We start from the raw sequence: 20530 nt of genomic DNA, 5'->3' as shown, positions 1-20530 counted from the left end.
CGCGCGAAATTCAAATATTAATGCTGCTGTAATTGTGCTTTTTGTGTTCTTAGTATATCTTCGAGATCCTGACGATATCTAGGTCGGTATTATAAGACACCAACTATTTCTAAAGTTCAAAGAGGGGATCAATTGAGTTGTCATGAGTGTTTCTTAAGGTTCACGGTACAGAGGAAGGGTCCAACTACCACCAGGGTCATAAAACTACCCCTGAAAATGGCCACAACTCCTACGAAAGCCTTGTCAAATATGTGGTCTTGGGCGGCGAAATGTCTTATAATATGACCCCTAGAGCACAGCAAACCCGCTATTGCATCAACATCAATTTGAATTTCGCTCGGCTCTTTTGGCTGTGATCAAGATGGCCAAAGACTCTTAGGGCCAGTTTCACAGTCCAGTACAGCAAGTTTGTAAGCTTCCCAACCAAACACAAAATATACCGCCGCCTTCGTAAACAAACCGCCTAAGTCATTATTTTCTACTTTACAGGAAATGAGAAAAGAATTGTCATTATCTCATTTGGCTTAAGATTTAAACAGAAATGAAAAGGGCAATTCTAGAACACTCAAACCTTGAATGACGAAGGCAACTATACTAAAATGGCAATCGCATGTTAAAAAAAAAAATTTTTTATTTTTTTTTACGTCGCGGCCTATAGCGCCGGTAGGCTTTTTTCCGGTGGGGCCTGATGATCGGCCCAAGGCTTCTTCCCGGTGGGTCCTGATGGTCGGCCCAGCCCGTTCTGGCGCAGGCGAGTGTTTATAGTGGCGCCATCTTGCATTGGCTCATGCTGCCCTCCCGGAGCTCATCTTTAATCCTAGAATCTAGAGTCCGGGTTGATAGGTGGTCTTCTGGACAGCATGTGGGTAGTTTTAAGCCACTCGGCGGCGGCTGAAAAATCCCAGCTTGGTGGCACCGGGCGGGGATTGAACTCGCGTCCTCCTGAACGCGGTGGTGTTATTCTGTCGATTCAGCCACCGCCTCCCCTTTGAAGAGAAAAACCTGGAAATCGCTGAAAAATGACTTAAGCAATTATTTTATGAGGGTGACGATACGAAAATGCCTTGTATAGTGTTTGGCGTTGATATAAAACGGAGGAAATTTTAGGCAGCCACACAGGAAATCAGTATGTGGTATTGAGTAGAGTTAACGGATCATTGTGGAAAATACTGTTTGGTTTGAACGCTTACAATGACTGTGTCTTGGACTGTCGAACTGACCTTTATTCTATGTCTCCACTTCATCCTACACCCACACCACCGTTCCTACTCTTAAGGTAAGCTTTGAGGGGTAACCGCACAACAAGGCCAACACCCATAGGCGACTTAGTAAGCTCTGAATATAACTTTATACATGACGAGCTTGTAAAGGGAAAATATCGTATATAAATTATCATGAAAGAAAGAAAAGATGATTATAAAAAAGAAACAAATGATAATGAAGGAAAAGGCTTACACACCCACATTTGATAAGGCTTTCGTGGAGGGTGAGTATTTCCATGGGTAGTTATATGAGTCTGGTGATAGTTTGACAAGTCTTCTGAACCATGAATGTGAAAAACACTCATGAGAACTCGACTCATCTCATTTGTGGCCTTGGAAATATTTCTTGCGAGACCCGAAAGCGCCTGAGAATGCGTGCCCTGGTCTTTTCAAGTGTATCGGAACAAGACTACGCCTGGGTTTCCTCAGCGGTGGTATAACAGGTGCTGGTAAACCCCACCTGGGCAATACCTCCCTAGCTTCCCTCTCACCTCCCTCTTCCGAGCTTCGTTCCCGGGGTAGTGGGCAGAGGGGCAAGAGGCAGGTTGTAGTTTAACAGATGATTTTGTCGTTAACTTTTGGAATCTTGTCTTATGCTGCCACCCTTATACCGAACCCTTGAAATGAGCCCAGGAAACTCAAATTCACTTTCTGAACCACTAAATAAATGAACCTGATATACTGAACCCTTGAAACGAGCCCAGGAAACTCAAATTCACCTTCTGAACCACTAAATAAATGAACCTGAGTCACCCACTGAATCCTAAACCCGAATCACTTACCAAACTACAGAACTGACCCATTAACTTGGCCAGTGAACATCAGGCCAACACACTGAATCACCCACTTAACCACTGGACCCAAGGCCTTAACACTGAATCACCCTCCCACCCAAATGATCCACTCCTGAACCCACTGACCCACTCACTGGTCCACTCAAGAAATGAACCTTCCACTGCAACACTCAAGAGCTATTGCTGATTGTCGGAGGCGTAGGTGTGAAGGTGAAGCACAGGTGGATCGGGGGCGCAGGTGTTGTTAATGAGCCTGCAGGTGTGTTTGCTGAATGACTCACCGTGATGACCCCCCAAGGAGAGAGCCGGAAGAATATGTGTGTGTGTGTGTGTGTGTGTGTGTGTGTGTGTGTGTGTGTGTGTGTAAAAGGTGGAGGGGATGGAGATGAAGGGGAAAGAGGAAGGAAGGAGATAAAGAGGAAAGGGAATAGGATAAAGTGAAAAGCAGGTAGGGGCAGGTGATGGTGTTGGTTGAAATGAGGGTGCGAAGAAGGGGGTGGGGAAAGAGGAGTACAAGGGAAGGGGAGATCTGCATGAATGGGAGAGAGATTGGTAAGAAGGTAGGGTTGTTGTTGTTCAAAGATTACTCCCTCCCTATAGGGGTGAGCACGGGCCTTTGCCAATGGCGGCCCACAGCAGGATGCCGACAGACCGACTCTATCGGGTGACGTCAGCCGAGCCGACCAAGTCGGTCTATCGACGAGGACTGGCGTGTCTCTGAAGGTAAGGTGCGAGGGTACGAGGAAGGGGGGTGGGAAAGAGGAGGGGAAGGAGATCTGCAGGAATGGGAGGAGGAGAATGAGTGACAAGGTGGGGGACAGACGAAGGTGGAGTGAAAAGAAAGAGAAAGGAAGGGGTAGGTGGAAGAAGGTGAATAAAAGATGACATAAGAAGGCAAAGGTAAACGAGAGAAAACTTCAACGTAAGGTATACAGGAAAGATCGAGGAGGAGGAAATGGAGGTAATAGAAAAAAGACGAAGAAATATGGGGAACAAATGGGAGAGGCGATGTACTATTTAAAGTGAAGTATTCAACAACTTTTCAAATAATGATTTTCATCAAATTCCCGCGTAAAAGCGAATCAACACTTCTAAGACAAGAAAAAGCGGCATCCATACGTTCATATGAGTTAAAAGTTCCTACACTACATGATAACAAGGCTGTCTCTTCCCCACTTCTTAGGCCCAGCAAGGCGAAGTCTGAAGAATACAGCCGCTGAGAAATACATGTTAGTGTCTTTTTTCCAATCAATTCTAAATAATCATTGATGTTAAATAAACCAACCAACTACTGTTCCGAGAACTTCAAATTATCACGTGCGCAGAAACTATCGTAAACTTCACACACACACAAAAAAAAAACTACTAAGGAATATTTCGAGAAAGGTTAACGAGTACTAGACTGGTTGAATCTGGCAACAGCTTCCTCTTGAATGTTCCGACTGATGGACAGATTGCCGGGGACAAAAGGCGTAGGAGACAAATGATGAGGTGACAGGTGACTGGAAGTGACTGTGTGTGTGTGTGTGTGTGTGTGTGTGTGTGTGAGAGAGAGAGAGAGAGAGAGAGAGAGAGAGAGAGAGAGAGAGAGAGAGAGAGAGAGAGAGAGAGAGAGAGAGATGAGGTGACAGGTGACTGGAAGTGACTATGTGCGTGTGTGTGTGTGTGTGTGTGTGTGTGAGAGAGAGAGAGAGAGAGAGAGAGAGAGAGAGAGAGGAGAGAGAGAGAGAGAGAGAGAGAGAGAGAGAGAGAGAGAGAGAGAGAGAGAGAGAGAGAGAGAGAGAGAGAGAGAGAGAGAGAGAGAGAGACTGTGTGTGTGTGTGTGTGTGTGAGAGAGAGAGAGAGAGAGAGAGAGAGAGAGAGAGAGAGAGAGAGAGAGAGAGAGAGAGAGAGAGAGAGAGAGAGAGAGAGAGAGAGAGAGAGAGAGAGAGAGAGAGAGAGAGAGAGAGAGAGAGAGAGAGAGAGAGAGAGAGAGAGAGAGATGATGAGGTGACAGGTGACTGGAAGTGACTGTGTGCGTGTGTGTGTGAGAGAGAGAGAGAGAGAGAGAGAGAGAGAGAGAGAGAGAGAGAGAGAGAGAGAGAGAGAGAGAGAGAGAGAGAGAGAGAGAGAGAATAGAAGAGAAGAGAAGAGAGAAGAGAGAGAGAGAGAGAGAGAGAGAGAGAGAGAGAGAGAGAGAGAGAGAGAGAGAGAGAGAGAGAGAGAGAGAGAGAGAGAGAGTTTTATTTATAAGCCGATGACGATCACAAATATGATACGTATTAATGTAAAAGTATAGACGCTGACATGGTGTACAACACACACCACACACACACACACACACACACTAGAATCATTGATACCTGGGTGCAGAGATAATTAGAGATAAGAACATGTATGGATTTGATGTGAAGTTGAATAAAAGCAGAGAAGGAAACCAAACAACACGAGCTTAGTTCAGATCCTATACCTATACTGTAAGTACACACACACACACACACACACACACCTGCAGTGTCCGGTCAGGCTTGGGGGGGTGTACGGGACCCCTCTGCAGCCGGGGTCCAGCGAGGCGTGTTCGGCGCTCCATCGCTAAGATCGCGGGGAAACTTTCGCCTGTGGCCGCTGGCTAGTGTAATGGCCTGCTGGACTGCACCCTTGGCTGGCGCGTGACCGGCCGTGGAGGAGGGAGAGCAGTATGTAGTCCGAATGGGTGCTTAAAGGTGTGCACAGGTGATATAAGCATGTAGTCCAAACAACTGCATGCCAGTGGTCACTATGACCAAGAGGAACAGATAAAAGTAAAGTCGAGTATAAGGGAAGGTTTTGAACAGAGACAGCTCAACAACCGTCCAGAGACGCGATCGTGTTCTGCTCCAACGAACTCTTCGATACTTTTGCTGTGATCACGGGCATAAATAGTTCCCATGAACCATGACTCTTGAATCAGAGACAGCAAACATTGTTGTTGTTGCTTCGGTTCTGCACAATAGCTATTCCATTAACACCTGTGTCTGTAGCTTCAAACTGAAGAGCCCACACGATCATTAAGTCTCATGAAGGCTGTTTTTTTTTTTGTTTGTTTGTTTCACACAGTGTTTCAACGTTGAAGTTCCGTTCTTTAATTTATTTGATGGTGGCATACTGGTGTGGACATACTTTTTGCATCATTTAAGCGCGCCATAGGTGTGCTACGTTATATTTTCTTTTTTCTTCACAAGGAACAATCGAAACATCACACGTGGCTCCCAAGGGTTCAAACCAAGGCCTCCAGAATGGAGGGCTTGGTTCAAACTTGCTTGACGCTGCTGCCTTGCATTACTCAACTACACGTTTGGGCAACTCAGTCTCGCATCTGAGATCTGTCCTGTAGCTTACAGTTCGGGCGACTTTGCTTGAGTCGCCCAATGACGCCCCTATATGACAAAGTGCTGCGAGCTTGAGGGAACAGACAGGAGACGACAGACAACCTTGGAGGAGGGTCAAGTAAGAGTCTTAAGGACAACAAGTGAGACACGATGATGTTAAAGGGACATCAAAGGAACAACTGTTACTCGAAAGCTCAGAAAGCAATGACCCTGGAGGTGAATCAGGATACAACGATCACACGGAGAAAATTAGGGGACACTGAGGGTAAGCTTTCAGGAGACGATTATTGGAGAACGACCTGCAGGGACCACTGGCTTCAGGGAACAATTATGGGACAACGCTCATGAGTCAACCACGGAGATGCGACCTTCAGGGAACGACTAGGGAAGTGTGACCTTCAGGGAACGACTAGGGAAGTGTGACCTTCAGGGAGCGACTAGGGAAGTGTGACCTTCAGGGAACGACTAGGGAAGTGTGACCTTCAGGGAACGACTAGGGAAGTGTGACCTTCAGGGAACGACTAGGGAAGTGTGACCTTCAGGGAACGACTAGGGAAGTGTGACCTTCAAGGAACGACTACGGAAGTGTGACCTTTAGAGAACAATCAGGGAAACACGACCTAGCGGGGAGGACAAGAGGGCGACGACCTGGCGGGGACAAAGGGAGCAGCAAGGCTCCGAGGACAAGAAGAAAAACATTCACACAATGGCAGTGCACGAAGACCCTCCCCCCTCTCTCCTCACCCCGAGGGGCCGACAAGACTTAAGGCATACTGGTACTACCTGATCACCTGGCGGCTGCCTCCGGACACTCACCTGCAACAATACAAGGAAATACATTAGTAATATAAAATGACTGGGTGTTAAGCATGATTATGAAGTCCTGTGCACCTGTTCTTCCCTGTGCATTAGCTCAAGAGCGGAACACTCGCCTTCCAACATTCAATACACATCACGTGGAAATAACTGATGAAGTGGGGATGCGATCAAAGGCCGTGCCGTACCGCTCTGCAGCTATAAAAAGAACGAGCCGTGTTTGCGGCAACAGCTGTGCGAGGGCGAGCGGGCCGGTTAGCGAGGCAATCCAATGCTGGTTATTTGAGTTTGCATATTTAGTGCGTGACGCGCGATGGAGATTACATATTGGACCAATGTAAATTTAGTGTCATAGACAAGTGCATGCATTATACTAACTCAATATGCAGACGCAATGGCAGCGCCAAACACATTACGAACTTAATGAATCAATATGTTTTCAACTATATACTGAACTACTAGTCAATACAATTATTGGTGTCACTTAGAAACACAAAATAAAAATCAAGTAGTTGCATCCGAAAGAAGTAAAGCCGAGTGAGCCTTGAGCCTCTGATCACCGCCGCCTACCGTCAGGGGCGCTGCGATCGACCTGCTATCATGGAACACTTCTCTCACTGAGCTGCAGCTACGGAGGGGCGTGGAGCAAGTACTTTCACTGCCACGACCTACATAGCGACTGTGACCTGCCGCTGAGGTAGCATTCCTGCCCCACATGCCTTCATGCCTCGCCCTTAACTCGCACGCAAGAAAAATCGAATGAATGATTACAACAGAAAAAAAAAGTTCCTCTAATCGACACCTTCTCCTGCCCCCAGCCGCCCATTTCCCGTCTCATCTCCGCCTGGTAAAAACCGGGCCGCAGCCGTCTCGCCCCGCACCTCTTCTTGCAAAGTCGCAGCGTCATCCTCACCTCACCTCACCCCGCCCCGCCCCGCCCCGCCCCGGCAAGCCTCGCACCCACCGCCCAGCGACTGTTCAACTTGAAGGCAGTCATGCTTGCTTGCTCCCCCTCGCTGCCTACCATATTGACGGTCTCTGTCCTCGGCGGGTCAACGCTGCACCTGCCTCCCGCGGGACACCGTCCGTCCTTATAGCCGCCAACGCTCCTGCAAGGCGTGGCCGGCAGGTGAATGAAGTGTGCAGCACGGCACAGCAGGAGTCTGCTGCAGGGTGTGTGCCTCAACATTCTCAAGGTGACCTGGCTGCCTCTCGTCCTGGTCATCTGCTTTAGTGACCTTGTACACTTTGGAATTCCAACATAATTGAAGCCTGAAGGCGAGAGCTTCGCCGGGGCGAGTTTCATATCTGGTCAAGGTCAGCCATCCCGTCCATCTCCAACCCGTCGTGTATATAAACCCACACGATACCCACGAGGCGCCGGGCGCGAGGAGACGCTTCCGCTAAGCACCCGTCAGTGGCCTCGTCTTTGATGACTGGGGGCAGGGCAGGGCCTAGAACTCTAGTGGGGATAAGCTTTCTGGCTGGAGGTGAGGACAGACATGGGTCATGGGTTGAGAGGAAGGAAGGGCTCGCGGTGCTGTGCGGACAAATCTTGCGCCTCCCTCACGGTCTGCAGCACCAACAAACAGTCGGCCTTGAAGGCACTTGAAGAGAAATTAAATATCTCTAACGCGCTTATAATGATCAGGAATATTTTGTGAAAATTGCTTCTCAAATTTCACGGAACGCTCGGGCTTCTGGAAATAAAGTATACATACGTAAGATGGTAATAAGGCTGGGTCGTTGTGGCAAAGCCGCGACTCCTGATCGGTTATTTGAGCCTCGATGTTGCACTGATTAGGAAGATGGACCGCAGCTGTTAAAACTCTTGGAGAATGCTTCCATGTTCATTGTAGGTAGGTGATATAGAGGGATCCTTCTGTGCGTCGTTGTCCTGCCTATAAAGCAGGTGTCTGGCCACGGGTGGGAGTCTCGCCGTGGCAGGACCCGCCTTGAATGGCAGCCCAGCTTTCTTTCAGGTCAGAGCTCGCAGGGGACTCGGCATGCTCGACCGTCAACGACAGGCTGGCATCACGAGAGCCACCGCACACATGGCCCACACCTTCCGCTAGCTGCGTATAAGCCAGCCATGGCTCTTAACCCCTTCCCCCCAGGGTCACTTTCCGACCACACGACCACAGTGGCGCCTCAGTGCACGGTGCCCGGCTGACACAACACTTCCGGCCTCCAGGATGAGAGACGCCGCCACTAACCCCTCCTGTTTCCCTTCAAAATGTGCCCTCTGCCGGGAGGCACAGCATCTCGCATGAATCTTAGCGTACTCATATCGGTAATGTGGTTTATTCTAATCATAAGAAAATATAATAAAGATAAAAATAAACCATGAAATGTAAATAAACCATGCAGTCGCTACAACACATGCTTATGCAATGCATTTCAACAAGGAAGGGAAGTGGGCAGAGTAGCCTCCGTCAAGTCTAATGTACTGCAGTGGGGAGCAATGATCAGTCAGCCCCGGCGAGTAGCTGCGTGTGGCGCCAAACCTTGGAGTGGTTGAGGGAGAGGCAGCGGCACGAGAGGTGAGGCTCATGGCTCAGCCCAGCACACAGACCACGCAGTGTTGACACTGAAAACCTTGATGAGATGGAGGAGGCTTCGGCAGAAGCCTTTCCCCTCACCCCAAACAGCTGCCTGGCACCCACATCCGGCGGACCCTGGCCCTGCCCGGAAACCACAGGGCTGTGAGCCACCAAAAGTCAGGAAGGGGCGGCGATAAGGAGGGCCACCCATGACTGGGGGGAGAGGGTGTGCTCCGCTTAGCTGGGAGGGAGGATAGGGAGAAGACGGGAGAATGGCAGCTGTCGGGACGGGGAGGTCACTGACGCCCTTCTCAGGCAGGTGCCTCTGCCCACTTACCCTGATTCACTACCATGACGAACCCAACACATTATCATATTCTTTAAATCATTAGTGACGTCAATATGAAATCGCATGAGCGTGACTCTTCCGCTTCGCTACTCATCTCCTTCAGTACTGAGCGGATGGAATTTAGGACGGGAAGCAGGAGAGGAGGGGAAAGCTGGTGAAAACACGTAAAGTGGGAGAGAGCGCAGAAAAATAGGGGGTTGGAGTGTTAGTGAGGTTCACCAGAATGACCAAGCCTCGGACCCGTTGCCAACACCATCCGTCTGAAACCCAACAAATGCACCGAAAACAATAAAATACGCAGCGGACCTGCCAGGCAGCTCGATGAATGGGCGGCGAAGGCGGCCCCGCGGCTTGGGGCACCGAGTCTGGCTTCACGCAGCGGTGCGTCCCCGGCCGGCTAGCCACACACGCTTCTGTATAAATAATCATACTCAAGAAAAACCTTGATACTGATTTTTTCTTAAACTTTTGTTCCCTGCTTGTATGGGAGCGTATAAACGGAAAATGTGTGTGTGTGTGTGTGTGTGTGTGTGTGTGTGTGTGTGTGTGTGTGTGTGCGCGCGCCAATTACTCCCATCAAAAAACAATTTAAGCCCATCAGTGCCCATGGCATCTCCCCCTTGTGTGTGTGTGTGTGTGTGTGTGTGTGAGGAGGTATCTCGGATGTGAGGTAACAATAGTGTGGTCACTTGTTCTGTGGGCGCGCGCACACACACACACACACACACACCAGGATACTTTTAATGGAGTGCCGGTCGGTCATTGTTTAGTAAATACGGGTTTTCCTGGTGCAGGTGTGTCCTCCAGCACCACTCCATTCCCCTGCCATCCCCCGCTGCCCACTCCCTCTTTTTTGACCCCCTCATCCCACTCATTCCTGCCTCTCGCATTCATGACAACCATCTCACTCTATCCTCAGTCACTCCACCGCCCACCCGTGTCCCTTTACTGATCCCTTCGTTTCATTCCCTTCCTTTACTCTCACTATACCTAACCATCCATTATACTCTTCACTCCCCATTCCTTTCCCCCTGAACCCTTTCCTTTATATTATTTCCTTCCTGCTCTATGCCTTTACACTAAGGTTACCCTCTCCCCGTTTCTAGCACCCTCTGCTCCACCCTTTCCGTTACGTACTTCCATCCTGGCCCTTTCCTTCACGCCCACCCTTGCCGACAACTAGCGGAAGGGAAATGCGACCCTCCAACCCTGATTGACCGTCTTTACACCAGACCGGCTGAGCTGAGCCTGGAGGCAGGAAGGGAGGGATGAAGGACTGACTGATGGATAAAAGGGTGAGAAAGGCGAGGAAGGAAAGAGGCAGGGAGTGCCTTATGAACGACTGACTGACTGATGGATGGAGACAGGGTGAGAAAGGAAGGAGGCTGGGAAGGAGGAAGCGGTGAAGGTTAGGAAATATTGAGGAAAGGATGCAGGAGCGGGGGAGGGGGAGGAATGAAGGAGGGAAGGAGAAACTGAGCGGTGGAGGTTCGGCTTACCGGAAACCCCACCTCCCGGAGAGGCGGGGGGGAGGACGGGGTGGGATGCCCCCTGCCCCGCAGAAGCCACATCCCACACTACGTCCGCCCCGGCAGAGCGAACGCAGTGAACGAGAAATCACGGGGAAATATTAAACAGTTGGCGACATGCAACAAACAAGAAAATGAGCCCCTATCAACGCAACCCCATTTCCCGTAATCACACGAGCCGGGAAGATGCTGCCACGGCCGCTAAAGAAAATGGGAGCCGAAGGACCATCAGCAAGCAACGGGTGCGCCGCCGCCCGCAGCACCACGGCTCCGTCTCGCCGCTCAGGACGCGAGCAAACACTTGACTCGAGGATCAACATGCTGGAGAAAAGGGATACAGGAAGCAACCACCAAGACAAGGGGCCTTTCTTCATTTTCCTTCCTTTTTTTTCCGGCCATAAAATACTAAGGGTCGTATTATAAGACATTTCGTTGGCCAAAAACACCTATTTGACAAGGCTTTCGTAGGAGTTGTGGGCATTTCCAGGGGTAGTTTTATGGCCTTGGTGGTAGTTTGACCATGCTTCTGTGCCGTGAGCCTAAAGAAACACTCATTAGAACCCGATTGATCCCCTCTTTGACCTTTAGAAATAGCTGATGTGAGAATCGACCTAAAGCTTATACAGCACAAGCGTGCATACCATTGCATGTAGGGCGCAGTGGAAACGATCAGGCGGTATAAGATGAATGAGTACCAACCAACAACTCCAGGTCATTCCCCATTGCACGTCACTGGCCAATGCATACCAGATACTGACTTGCATTCCTCCCGCCACATTTCCAATTTTGCTCTGGTTTCTTCACGAGTCGGAACAAACGGGAAGAAAAATGTTCACTCAATCATTGTTCTGTTCCTCATGTCTCCCTTGTCACGCTACTCTCATTATATCCTCCCTCCCCTTTCTCCCACCTCTCCCCCTCTCCTCTATCACACAACCAATCTTTCCTTCATCATAACGCCTATCACAATATCACACCAAACTCTTCCCCAACGACGATTTTTGCATCACATCATATATATGTATACTTTCCACTCACACACCCCAGACTGCCCTCATACCTAACACAGCGATTCTCCGAACAAAACCTATTCCTTGCAACTCCTTCTTTTAACGTAACTCGGCCATATCACTTCAAACTATCCATCACTACTCTCCTGTGCACCAAACCTACTCCACTCTTCTTCCCTTTCTCTAACATATATACTCAGCCTCCCCCGACTCTCCTTCCCAGCCCCGTGGAGAAGGCATAACAGTTCACTTATTACTGAACAATGCGAGAAAAGAGTGCATTTAATTCATCAGATGAGGCTTATTCTTCCTGGTCTCAAGTTTACTGCAGTCCAGAGGGTGTTTATAAGGGGCTTATTCCCCCAACCATACGTTTCCTAGCGCTGTCTCATCCTTCACATCCGACTAGGCTCTCTGTAGCTTATGCCTCACTCCGTACCCTTTTCCTGCCTTCACTTCACTGCTTTGTAATGGCTTTTTCCTTTCTCTCTCTCTCTCTCTCTCTCTCTCTCTCTCTCTCTCTCTCTCTCTCTCTCTCTCTCTCTCTCTCTCTCTCTCTCTCTCTCTCACACACACACACACACACACACACACTGCTTTTACCCATGTTTATACGGGCTCGCTTTTTTGAGGTAATGGTTTGGGGTTTAGACCGGATGGCCTTTCTGACGTCACGCGGCAGCACTGGGGTTCGAGCCGCCTCGCCCTAGACCACTGGTTTTTAACCTTTTCGGAGGCGGCGAACCCTAATGAAACCTCCGCACAGCAGCCAAACCTCTCAAGTATGAAGAAAAAAAAAAATGGAAGAAAAATTGCTTCAAAATTCAAAAGTATATTAATTTTGGATAAAACAAAGAATGAATTTCATTCCAATTCATAAAAATATGGAAAAATTTGCTTAAAATTCAATTGCAAAATTGCAATGTCTTTCGGGAGGGTCTTTGCCGAACCCCTGGGGTTCGGTCGAACCCAGGTTAAGAACCACTGCCCTGGACTGTAAGCAACCCGTCCCTCGCTCCTAAGTACAAGATTATGTGTCAACCCAAACTTTCCATTTGTACCGTATAAATCCTGAACCCACACAACCCTCTCCATGTCCCTACCCTAACCCCACACAGCCCTCTCCCCGTCCTCTAACCCTTCATCACTGATCTTTCTTCTTACCTGACCTGCCTCACCACACCCACACACACCACATAAACACACACTGATGGTGCTTCATTCCGCTAATCCCCCCTCCCTCCTCCTCCTCTCTGCCCTGCTACGTAAAGCCTTACCCAGCAAACAAGAATAACAGCGTTACATGTTTTTACGGGTTAAGAGACAGGCCAAGGGCAAAACAAAAAGAAAATATAACTAATAATAGTCAGGGGAAAACATCAAAAGATATAATCGTATTTAGTGACGTGAGTCATGGGAAGGAGGAAAATTGATTTAGTAAAAGGAAGAGAGTTCAGTAAAGGCAGTAATGTTGAGAGCATATAGCATATAGCTGCGCGTGGCCGCGGTGCTATCTCCGTACCTTTGAGCCTGTGGTGGGTGAGAACCCTTTAACTAGGGATACAGGGCCATCATCCACCAATGAGAAAATCGCCTAGACAATTACAACGAGCGATGCCCAAAAACAATGTGGGTTGAAAAATTACTTGTATAACACATTATCGCATCCTCTGAGAATATAAGGTCTACACTCATGTTTCATCAGCAGTAATCAAGAGGTGTCCTCCACATACCAGTTTACACTCTTGGAAATGAACTAACACTTTCAAAATAAGGAACTTCCAATCTTTCTCGCGACAACAATACTTCCCCATCTTATGCCTCTGTTCAACTTTTTAGTGAACTTTTTTTTTCCGTATATGAGCACTAACCGGGCGAGGCTGATGTTTATTGTTTTTTTTATGCCCCTGAGCTGTTTCCAGTGATGTAAAAAAAAAATAATAATAATAATCCTATGTCCTCGGCAGTGGAAGAACAAGGGGATTCAGGGCGAGGGCAATGTAGGCAGGGAGGGAGGCAGGGAGGAGGAAACTGGGGCACGCAGGAAGAGGCAGGGAGAAGGAAGTTTGGGGGAGATGACAAGGGGAGAGAAAGGGGGAGGCAGATCAAGGGGATGGAGGGAGCTTATTAATAGAGCTGGGGCACGGGGAGGGAAGGTAAGGGCAGCAAGGGTACGGGGGCTCAGGTGAGAAAGATGTAAAGGGAGAGAAGTGAGAATAGAGGCGAAGGATGGGAGAGAGAGAGAGAGAGAGAGAGAGAGAGAGAGAGAGAGAGAGAGAGAGAGAGAGAGAGAGAGAGAGAGAGAGAGAGAGAGAGAGAGAGAGAGAGAGCGCAATAGTTAAGAGATGAACAGCAAGGGAGTGAGGAAACAGGGGTACAGGGAAGACAGGGGGAATAGGCAAAGGAAATGTTAAGTTAGGCAAAGGGAAGGGGCAAAGGAGGGGAGGGAATAGGAGTGTGAGGGAGGGGGGTAAGTTCGTGGGGGCATAGAAAGGGCAGGGGGAAGGGGAGGACAGGGGAGAGTGGAGGCAGGGTAAGGAGGGTCACGAGAGGCAAGGGATCAGGGGGAAAAGGAGGGCAGGGGGCATGTGGGGGGCAGGGAACAGAAGCCGCCATTGTGAGTGTGTCGGCGGATGTGAGGCGAGGCACCACACACCACCACTGACGGCCTTTATGCTCCCCACGGACACCCAACGGACGGGGGGGGGGAGGTGGAGGAGGAGGAGCAGGAGGTGGGAGGGAGGGGAACTATACTGAGAAACAACATTCACATAAAACAAAACAGAAACATATACACCATGCAACACAACACTATCCTACAGTTTGCCCCTCCTCCCCCTACCTTCACATAAGATATCCTAATCATATTCTTTTGTCCTTGAGTAAATAAATAATTAAAGCAAAGCCGGAGTGATGAACAGATGGGAGGACGACATAACAAGGGACATGAAAAGACATGACAGGATGTGAACCGATAACAGAATGAATGCTGAGACGCAAATTATTATTATTATTATTATTATTATTATTATTATTATTAGTAGTAGTAGTAGTAGTAGTAATAGTAGCAGTGGTAGAGGAAGTGGTAGCGGAAGTGGTAGTAGTAGTAGTAGTAGTAGTAGTAGTAATAGTAGTAATCGTAATAGTAGTAGTAGTAGTGGTAATAGTAGTAATAGTAATAGTAGTAGTAGTAGTAGTAATAGTAATAGTAGTAGTAGTAGTAGTAGTAGTAGTAGTAGTAGTAGTAGTAGTAGTAGTAGTAGTAGTAGTAGAAGTCGTAATAAAACCTTTACCAGACAACGCTTATCGGACGACGCGTCGGAAAGCCACGATCCAGCTTCAAGGCTTCAAGGGGGAAAATTGTGAACGGATGGGATTTCTTAGTCAGCTCTCTGCTTCCGGTGTCGTAAGAAGCACATGAGACTACTTGAATCAACCGAGGTCGAATGGCGCCGAGGCCCAAAGCCCATAAAGTTGAATCACTAATCAGCTGTTGGCGAGCTAACAAACTGCGCCACAGATTTTAAGATGATGATGATGATGACGATAATGAGAGAAAATTCAAAGTAACTAATTTTAGAAAACACGTTTATATCGCCTTTAACTCCGTCTTTCCCTTTTGAAGTGTATTTTTTTCAGTCAACCTCAACCATCACTGTAATCTAACCAGTAATTCAACTGCGTCCTTACTCCCTGTTCCTCATAGCCGCCTCGCAGCACTCCTACTAAGGTCGTATTACAAGACATTTCGCTGCCCATGACCACGTATTTGACAAGGCTTTCGTAGGAGTTGTGGGCATTTCCAGGAGTAGTTTTATGACCCTGGTTGTACTTTGACCCTTCTTCTGTACCGTGAACCTCAAGAAACACTCATTAGAATCCAACTGACCCCCTCTTTGGCTTATAGAAATAGCGATGTGAGAAGCGAAAATGTCTTATAATACCGACCTAGCGTTGGTATTACAAGACACTCTCGCTTCCCACATCAGCCATTTCTATAGGTCAAAGAGGGGGTCAGTTGGGTTCCAATGGGTGTTTCTTCAGGTTCATGGTACAGAAGAAGACTCACACTACCACCAGGGTCATAACACTATCCCTGGAAATGCCCACAACTCCTACGAAAGCCTTGTCAAATATGTGTTCTTGGGCGGCGATATGTCTTGTAATACGACCCCTAGCTACTTTCCTGCATGTATCTTTGGGGACGCTTGGGAGAGACGCAACACAGGAGAAAGGCGACACAGGGTGAGCGGCACAATGAGGATGAGGGACACACAGGACCAGATGGAGACTCACGGGGTACGCACAAACACATTAACACAGAAGGGAAAAGGGAAGCAGGCAGGGACAGGACGGAGGAGAAACGGGACAAACAGCTAAGACTCGTGGGGACAAATAGGGTGTTGAAAAGGGGAGGCGAGGAGGTACAGGACAGACAGAATAGATATACAGGTGACTGATGGGGACAACTAGGGAGAGGAAGAGAAGGGAAGGCAAGGGAGAAGAAGACAGACACGAGGCACAAGACACAGGGGTAAAGAATAGATATACAGGTGACTGATGGGGACAACTAGGGAGAGGAAGAGAAGGGAAGGCAAGGGAGAAGAAGACAGACACGAGGCACACAGACACAGGGAAACAGAATGGAAATGTAAAGATGAGACTCGTAAGGATAACAGGATGAGGAAGAGAAGGGAAGGCAAGGCAGCAGAGGACAGACACGAGGCACACAGACACAGGGAAACAGAATGGAAATGTAAAGATGAGACTCGTAAGGATAACAGGATGAGGAAGAGAAGGGAAGGCAAGGCAGCAGAGGACAGACACGAGGCACACAGACACAGGGAGACAGAATGGAAATGTAAAGATGAGACTCGTAAGGATAACAGGATGAGGAAGAGAAGGGAAGGCAAGGCAGCAGAGGACAGACACGAGGCACACAGACACAGGGAAACAGAATGGAAATGTAAAGATGAGACTCGTAAGGATAACAGGATGAGGAAGAGAAGGGAAGGCAAGGCAGCAGAGGACAGAGATGAGGCACACACACACAGGGAGACAGAATACAACACATAACACGCGATGGAGGTGACACACGGGGCACACACACACAGGGGGACAGAATACAACACATAACACGCGATGGAGGTGACACACGGGGCACACACACACAGGGGGACAGAATACAACACATAACACGCGATGGAGGTGACACACGGGGCACACACACACAGGGGGACAGAATACAACACATAACACGCGATGGAGGTGACACACGGGGCACACACACACAGGGGGACAGAATACAGTGACACACGGGGCACACACACACACAGGGGGACAGAATACAGTGACACACGGGGCACACACACACAGGGGGACAGAATACAGTGACACACGGGGCACACACACACAGGGGACAGAATACAGTGACACACGGGGCACACACACACAGGGGACAGAATACAGTGACACAGGGCACACACACACAGGGGACAGAATACAGTGACACACGGGGCACACACACAGGGGGACAGAATACAGTGACACACGGGGCACACACACACAGGGGGACAGAATACAGTGACACACGGGGCACACACACACAGGGGGACAGAATACAGTGACACACGGGGCACACACACACAGGGGGACAGAATACAGTGACACACGGGCACACACACACAGGGGACAGAATACAGTGACACACGGGGCACACACACATGGGGACAGAATACAGATAAATAAGGGGCACACACACACATGGGGTCATAATAAAGAGACACTCGTGGCACACACAAACAGGGGGACAGAATACAGTGACACACGGGGCACACACACACACAGGGGGACAGAATACAGTGACACACGGGGCACACACACACACAGGGGGACAGAATACAGTGACACACGGGGCACACACACACAGGGGGACAGAATACAGTGACACACGGGGCGCACACACACAGGGGGACAGAATACAGTGACACACGGGGCACACACACACAGGGGGACAGAATACAGTGACACACGGGGCGCACACACACACTCACCTGGAGGAAGCAGTCCATCACGCCGCCACAGGCCACCATCCTCCCTGCCGGTCGTCCGCCTCCTCACTATACCATCGCCACGCTCCCTCACCTCTAACACCTCTACGGCTTCGCTACTTGATCGAGCCTCCCTTCCACTACGCTGAAGGGGAAGTGAAGAGCAGGGGCCTTCAGCAGTCCCCAACACGGACCCTCAACTCCACGCACTCCCTTAAGCCTTGTGACGGGGGGAAAGTCCTTCAAGCACGCCTTCCTTGTTTCCTTTCTTCCTTTTCACGGTGCCACCTTTGTCTGTGTTCTGCCTTTCCTGACGCTTTAGTTCCTCTTTACTCGCGGCGGCGGATCAGCGGCGGCGGTGGCAAGGTTTTCGGTGTTGCTCGTGCTGCGCAATATACGTGAGAAGTGGGTCAGGATAACTTTTTTTGCTTTTTTTTTCGTTTGTTTCCATCGCACCGTCAACGTGATGGAGCCGGGAGTGCCAGGCAACTCCCACCAACACGCCCATCAGTTGGTTCCGTCTCTCCCCCTGCACTGCCTCCCTCCTCCCCTCGCCCTTTCCACCCAGCCTCCCAACCAGCACACTCTCGACCACCTCCACCTGACCTCCCACCGCCACTACTACCCACCCACCCACCGCCAGCACGCCCATCGGTTGGTCCCCTCTCCCCCACCTCCACCTACCCTCCCAAGCCACAACCAGCACACCAAAGCTCGACAACTTCAACTTCCACCCACCCACAACCAAAACCCTTCAGACCACTTCCACCCACCCACAACCAGAACCCTTCAAACCAATTCCACCCACCCACAACCAGAACCCTTCAAACCAATTCCACCCACCCACAACCAGAACCCTTCAGACCACTTCCACCCACCCACAACCAGAACCCTTCAGACCACTTCCACCCACCCACAACCAGAACCTATCAGACTAATTCCACCCACCCACAACCCAGAACCCTTCAGACCATTTCCACCCACCCACAACCCAGAACCCATCAGACCACTTACACCCACCCACAACCAGAACCCTTCAGACCACTTACACCCACCCACAACCAGAACCCTTCAGACCACTTACACCCACCCACAACCAGAACCCTTCAGACCACTTACACCCACCCACAACCAGAACCCTTCAGACCACTTACACCCACCCACAACCAGAACCCTTCAGACCACTTACACCCACCCACAACCAGAACCCTTCAGACCACTTACACCCACCCACAACCAGAACCCTTCAGACCACTTACACCCACCCACAACCAGAACCCTTCAGACCACTTACACCCACCCACAACCAGAACCCTTCAGACCACTTACACCCACCCACAACCAGAACCCTTCAGACCACTTACACCCACCCACAACCAGAACCCTTCAGACCACTTACACCCACCCACAACCAGAACCCTTCAGACCACTTACACCCACCCACAACCAGAACCCTTCAGACCACTTACACCCACCCACAACCAGAACCCTTCAGACCACTTACACCCACCCACAACCAGAACCCTTCAGACCACTTACACCCACCCACAACCAGAACCCTTCAGACCACTTACACCCACCCACAACCAGAATTCTTCACACCACTTCCACCACCCACAACCCAGAACCCTTCACACCAATACCACCCACCCACAACCAGAATTCTTCCCACCATTTCCACCCACCCACAACCAGAATTCTTCCCACCACTTCCACCCACCCTGTCCACTAGCTACACCCTCACCATCTCCACCCGATCACTACCACTCTCTCCACTCCCCCATTCACCATCACCACTCAGAACCACCACATCCACCCTCTCCACCCACCACCAGCACCAACCAGCACGCTCATCAACACTATCATCACAGTCCCAGCACTCACCCCGCCACCCCATCACCCCCCACCCATCGCCTCACGTCAGAAGCACGAACTCGGCATCTCTCTCCACCATCATAAAAACGGATATCAAAACACGAATCACGGTAAATAAGCTAAATGGAAAAAAATAACAAAGCCTTTCAAACGCCATCGCCGCCCTGCTCATCACGTCCACGTTTGAGAGAAGCAAGGGGAGGAGGTGGAGCATGAAGGGGTGGGGGGGTGGGGGGGTGAAGAGGGAGTAAGAGGATAGAGGAGGCAGGGAGGGGAGAGCGGGAGAAGGGGGATTGGAGGGATAAAGGCTGGGAGAGAGGGAACGAGGGGAAAGGTGAGGGAGGTGTGGGCAACGCAGGTCGGTAGAAGAGGAAGAGGAAGAGGAGGAGGGGAAGGGGAAACAGCACCCCGGAAGTTTAAAGTACTGACTTGTTGGTGCCGGATGGGTGGGGGTACACACACACACACACACCACACACACACACACACACACACACAGAGAGAGAGAGAGAGAGAGAGAGAGAGAGAGAGAGAGAGAGAGAGAGAGAGAGAGAGAGAGAGAGAGAGAGAGAGAAAATTTACATAGTTATCAGACAACACAGACCCTATGGTCCAGACTAGGTGAACTGTCCCTATACCTGCGTGATTCTAAATTAGTCAGATGGCTCCATAACGTTACATTTCAACTCTAGTTAATATTAAGTTGGAAGGATGTGACGGTCGAGCTTGTTTTTAAAGGAGTCAATCGAGAGAGAGAGAGAGAGAGAGAGAGAGAGAGAGAGAGAGAGAGAGAGAGAGAGAGAGAGAGAGAGAGAGAGAGAGAGAGAGAGAGAGAGAGAGAGAATTTCACAACGGATTGGTGGATGGGGTAAGGTTCAGCAGGAGAGGAAGGATGGTGGGCAGCGGCAGGGAGGGGGAGGGGGTGGGGCAGAGGCAGTGAGGGCATACCCACCCC

The 20530-nt window shown here is 49.8% G+C and overlaps 1 protein-coding gene across 16 annotated transcripts in view; it reads right to left on the bottom strand.

Moving 5' to 3' along the window:
• LOC127001135 (tyrosine-protein phosphatase non-receptor type 9-like) overlaps positions 1–20530 on the bottom strand; it is a 150172-nt gene that overhangs the window by 58911 nt on the left and 70731 nt on the right. For 4 of the 16 annotated variants that reach the window (XM_050865332.1, XM_050865330.1, XM_050865331.1 and 1 more), the window contains exon 2: positions 17704–18085. The exons of 5 other annotated variants lie outside the window; for them this stretch is intronic. Coding sequence is in view for 9 of the 11 variants with exons in the window: in XM_050865330.1 (XP_050721287.1) it covers positions 17704–17742 (39 nt within the window). In the remaining 2 variants the exon portion in view is untranslated. Of the gene's footprint in view, positions 1–4544; positions 5819–6186; positions 6220–9417; positions 9556–17703; positions 18086–20530 lie in introns of those variants that run through there. 7 more of the 16 variants (XM_050865325.1, XM_050865326.1, XM_050865327.1 and 4 more) reach the window with 5 other exon arrangements.

The sequence above is a fragment of the Eriocheir sinensis genome, chromosome 20 (genome assembly GCF_024679095.1).
Source record: "Eriocheir sinensis breed Jianghai 21 chromosome 20, ASM2467909v1, whole genome shotgun sequence".
Classification (NCBI taxonomy): Eukaryota; Metazoa; Arthropoda; class Malacostraca; order Decapoda; family Varunidae; genus Eriocheir; species Eriocheir sinensis.
Note: the sequence above shows the minus strand (reverse complement) of the source record. Positions and strands in the feature narration are given on the sequence as shown.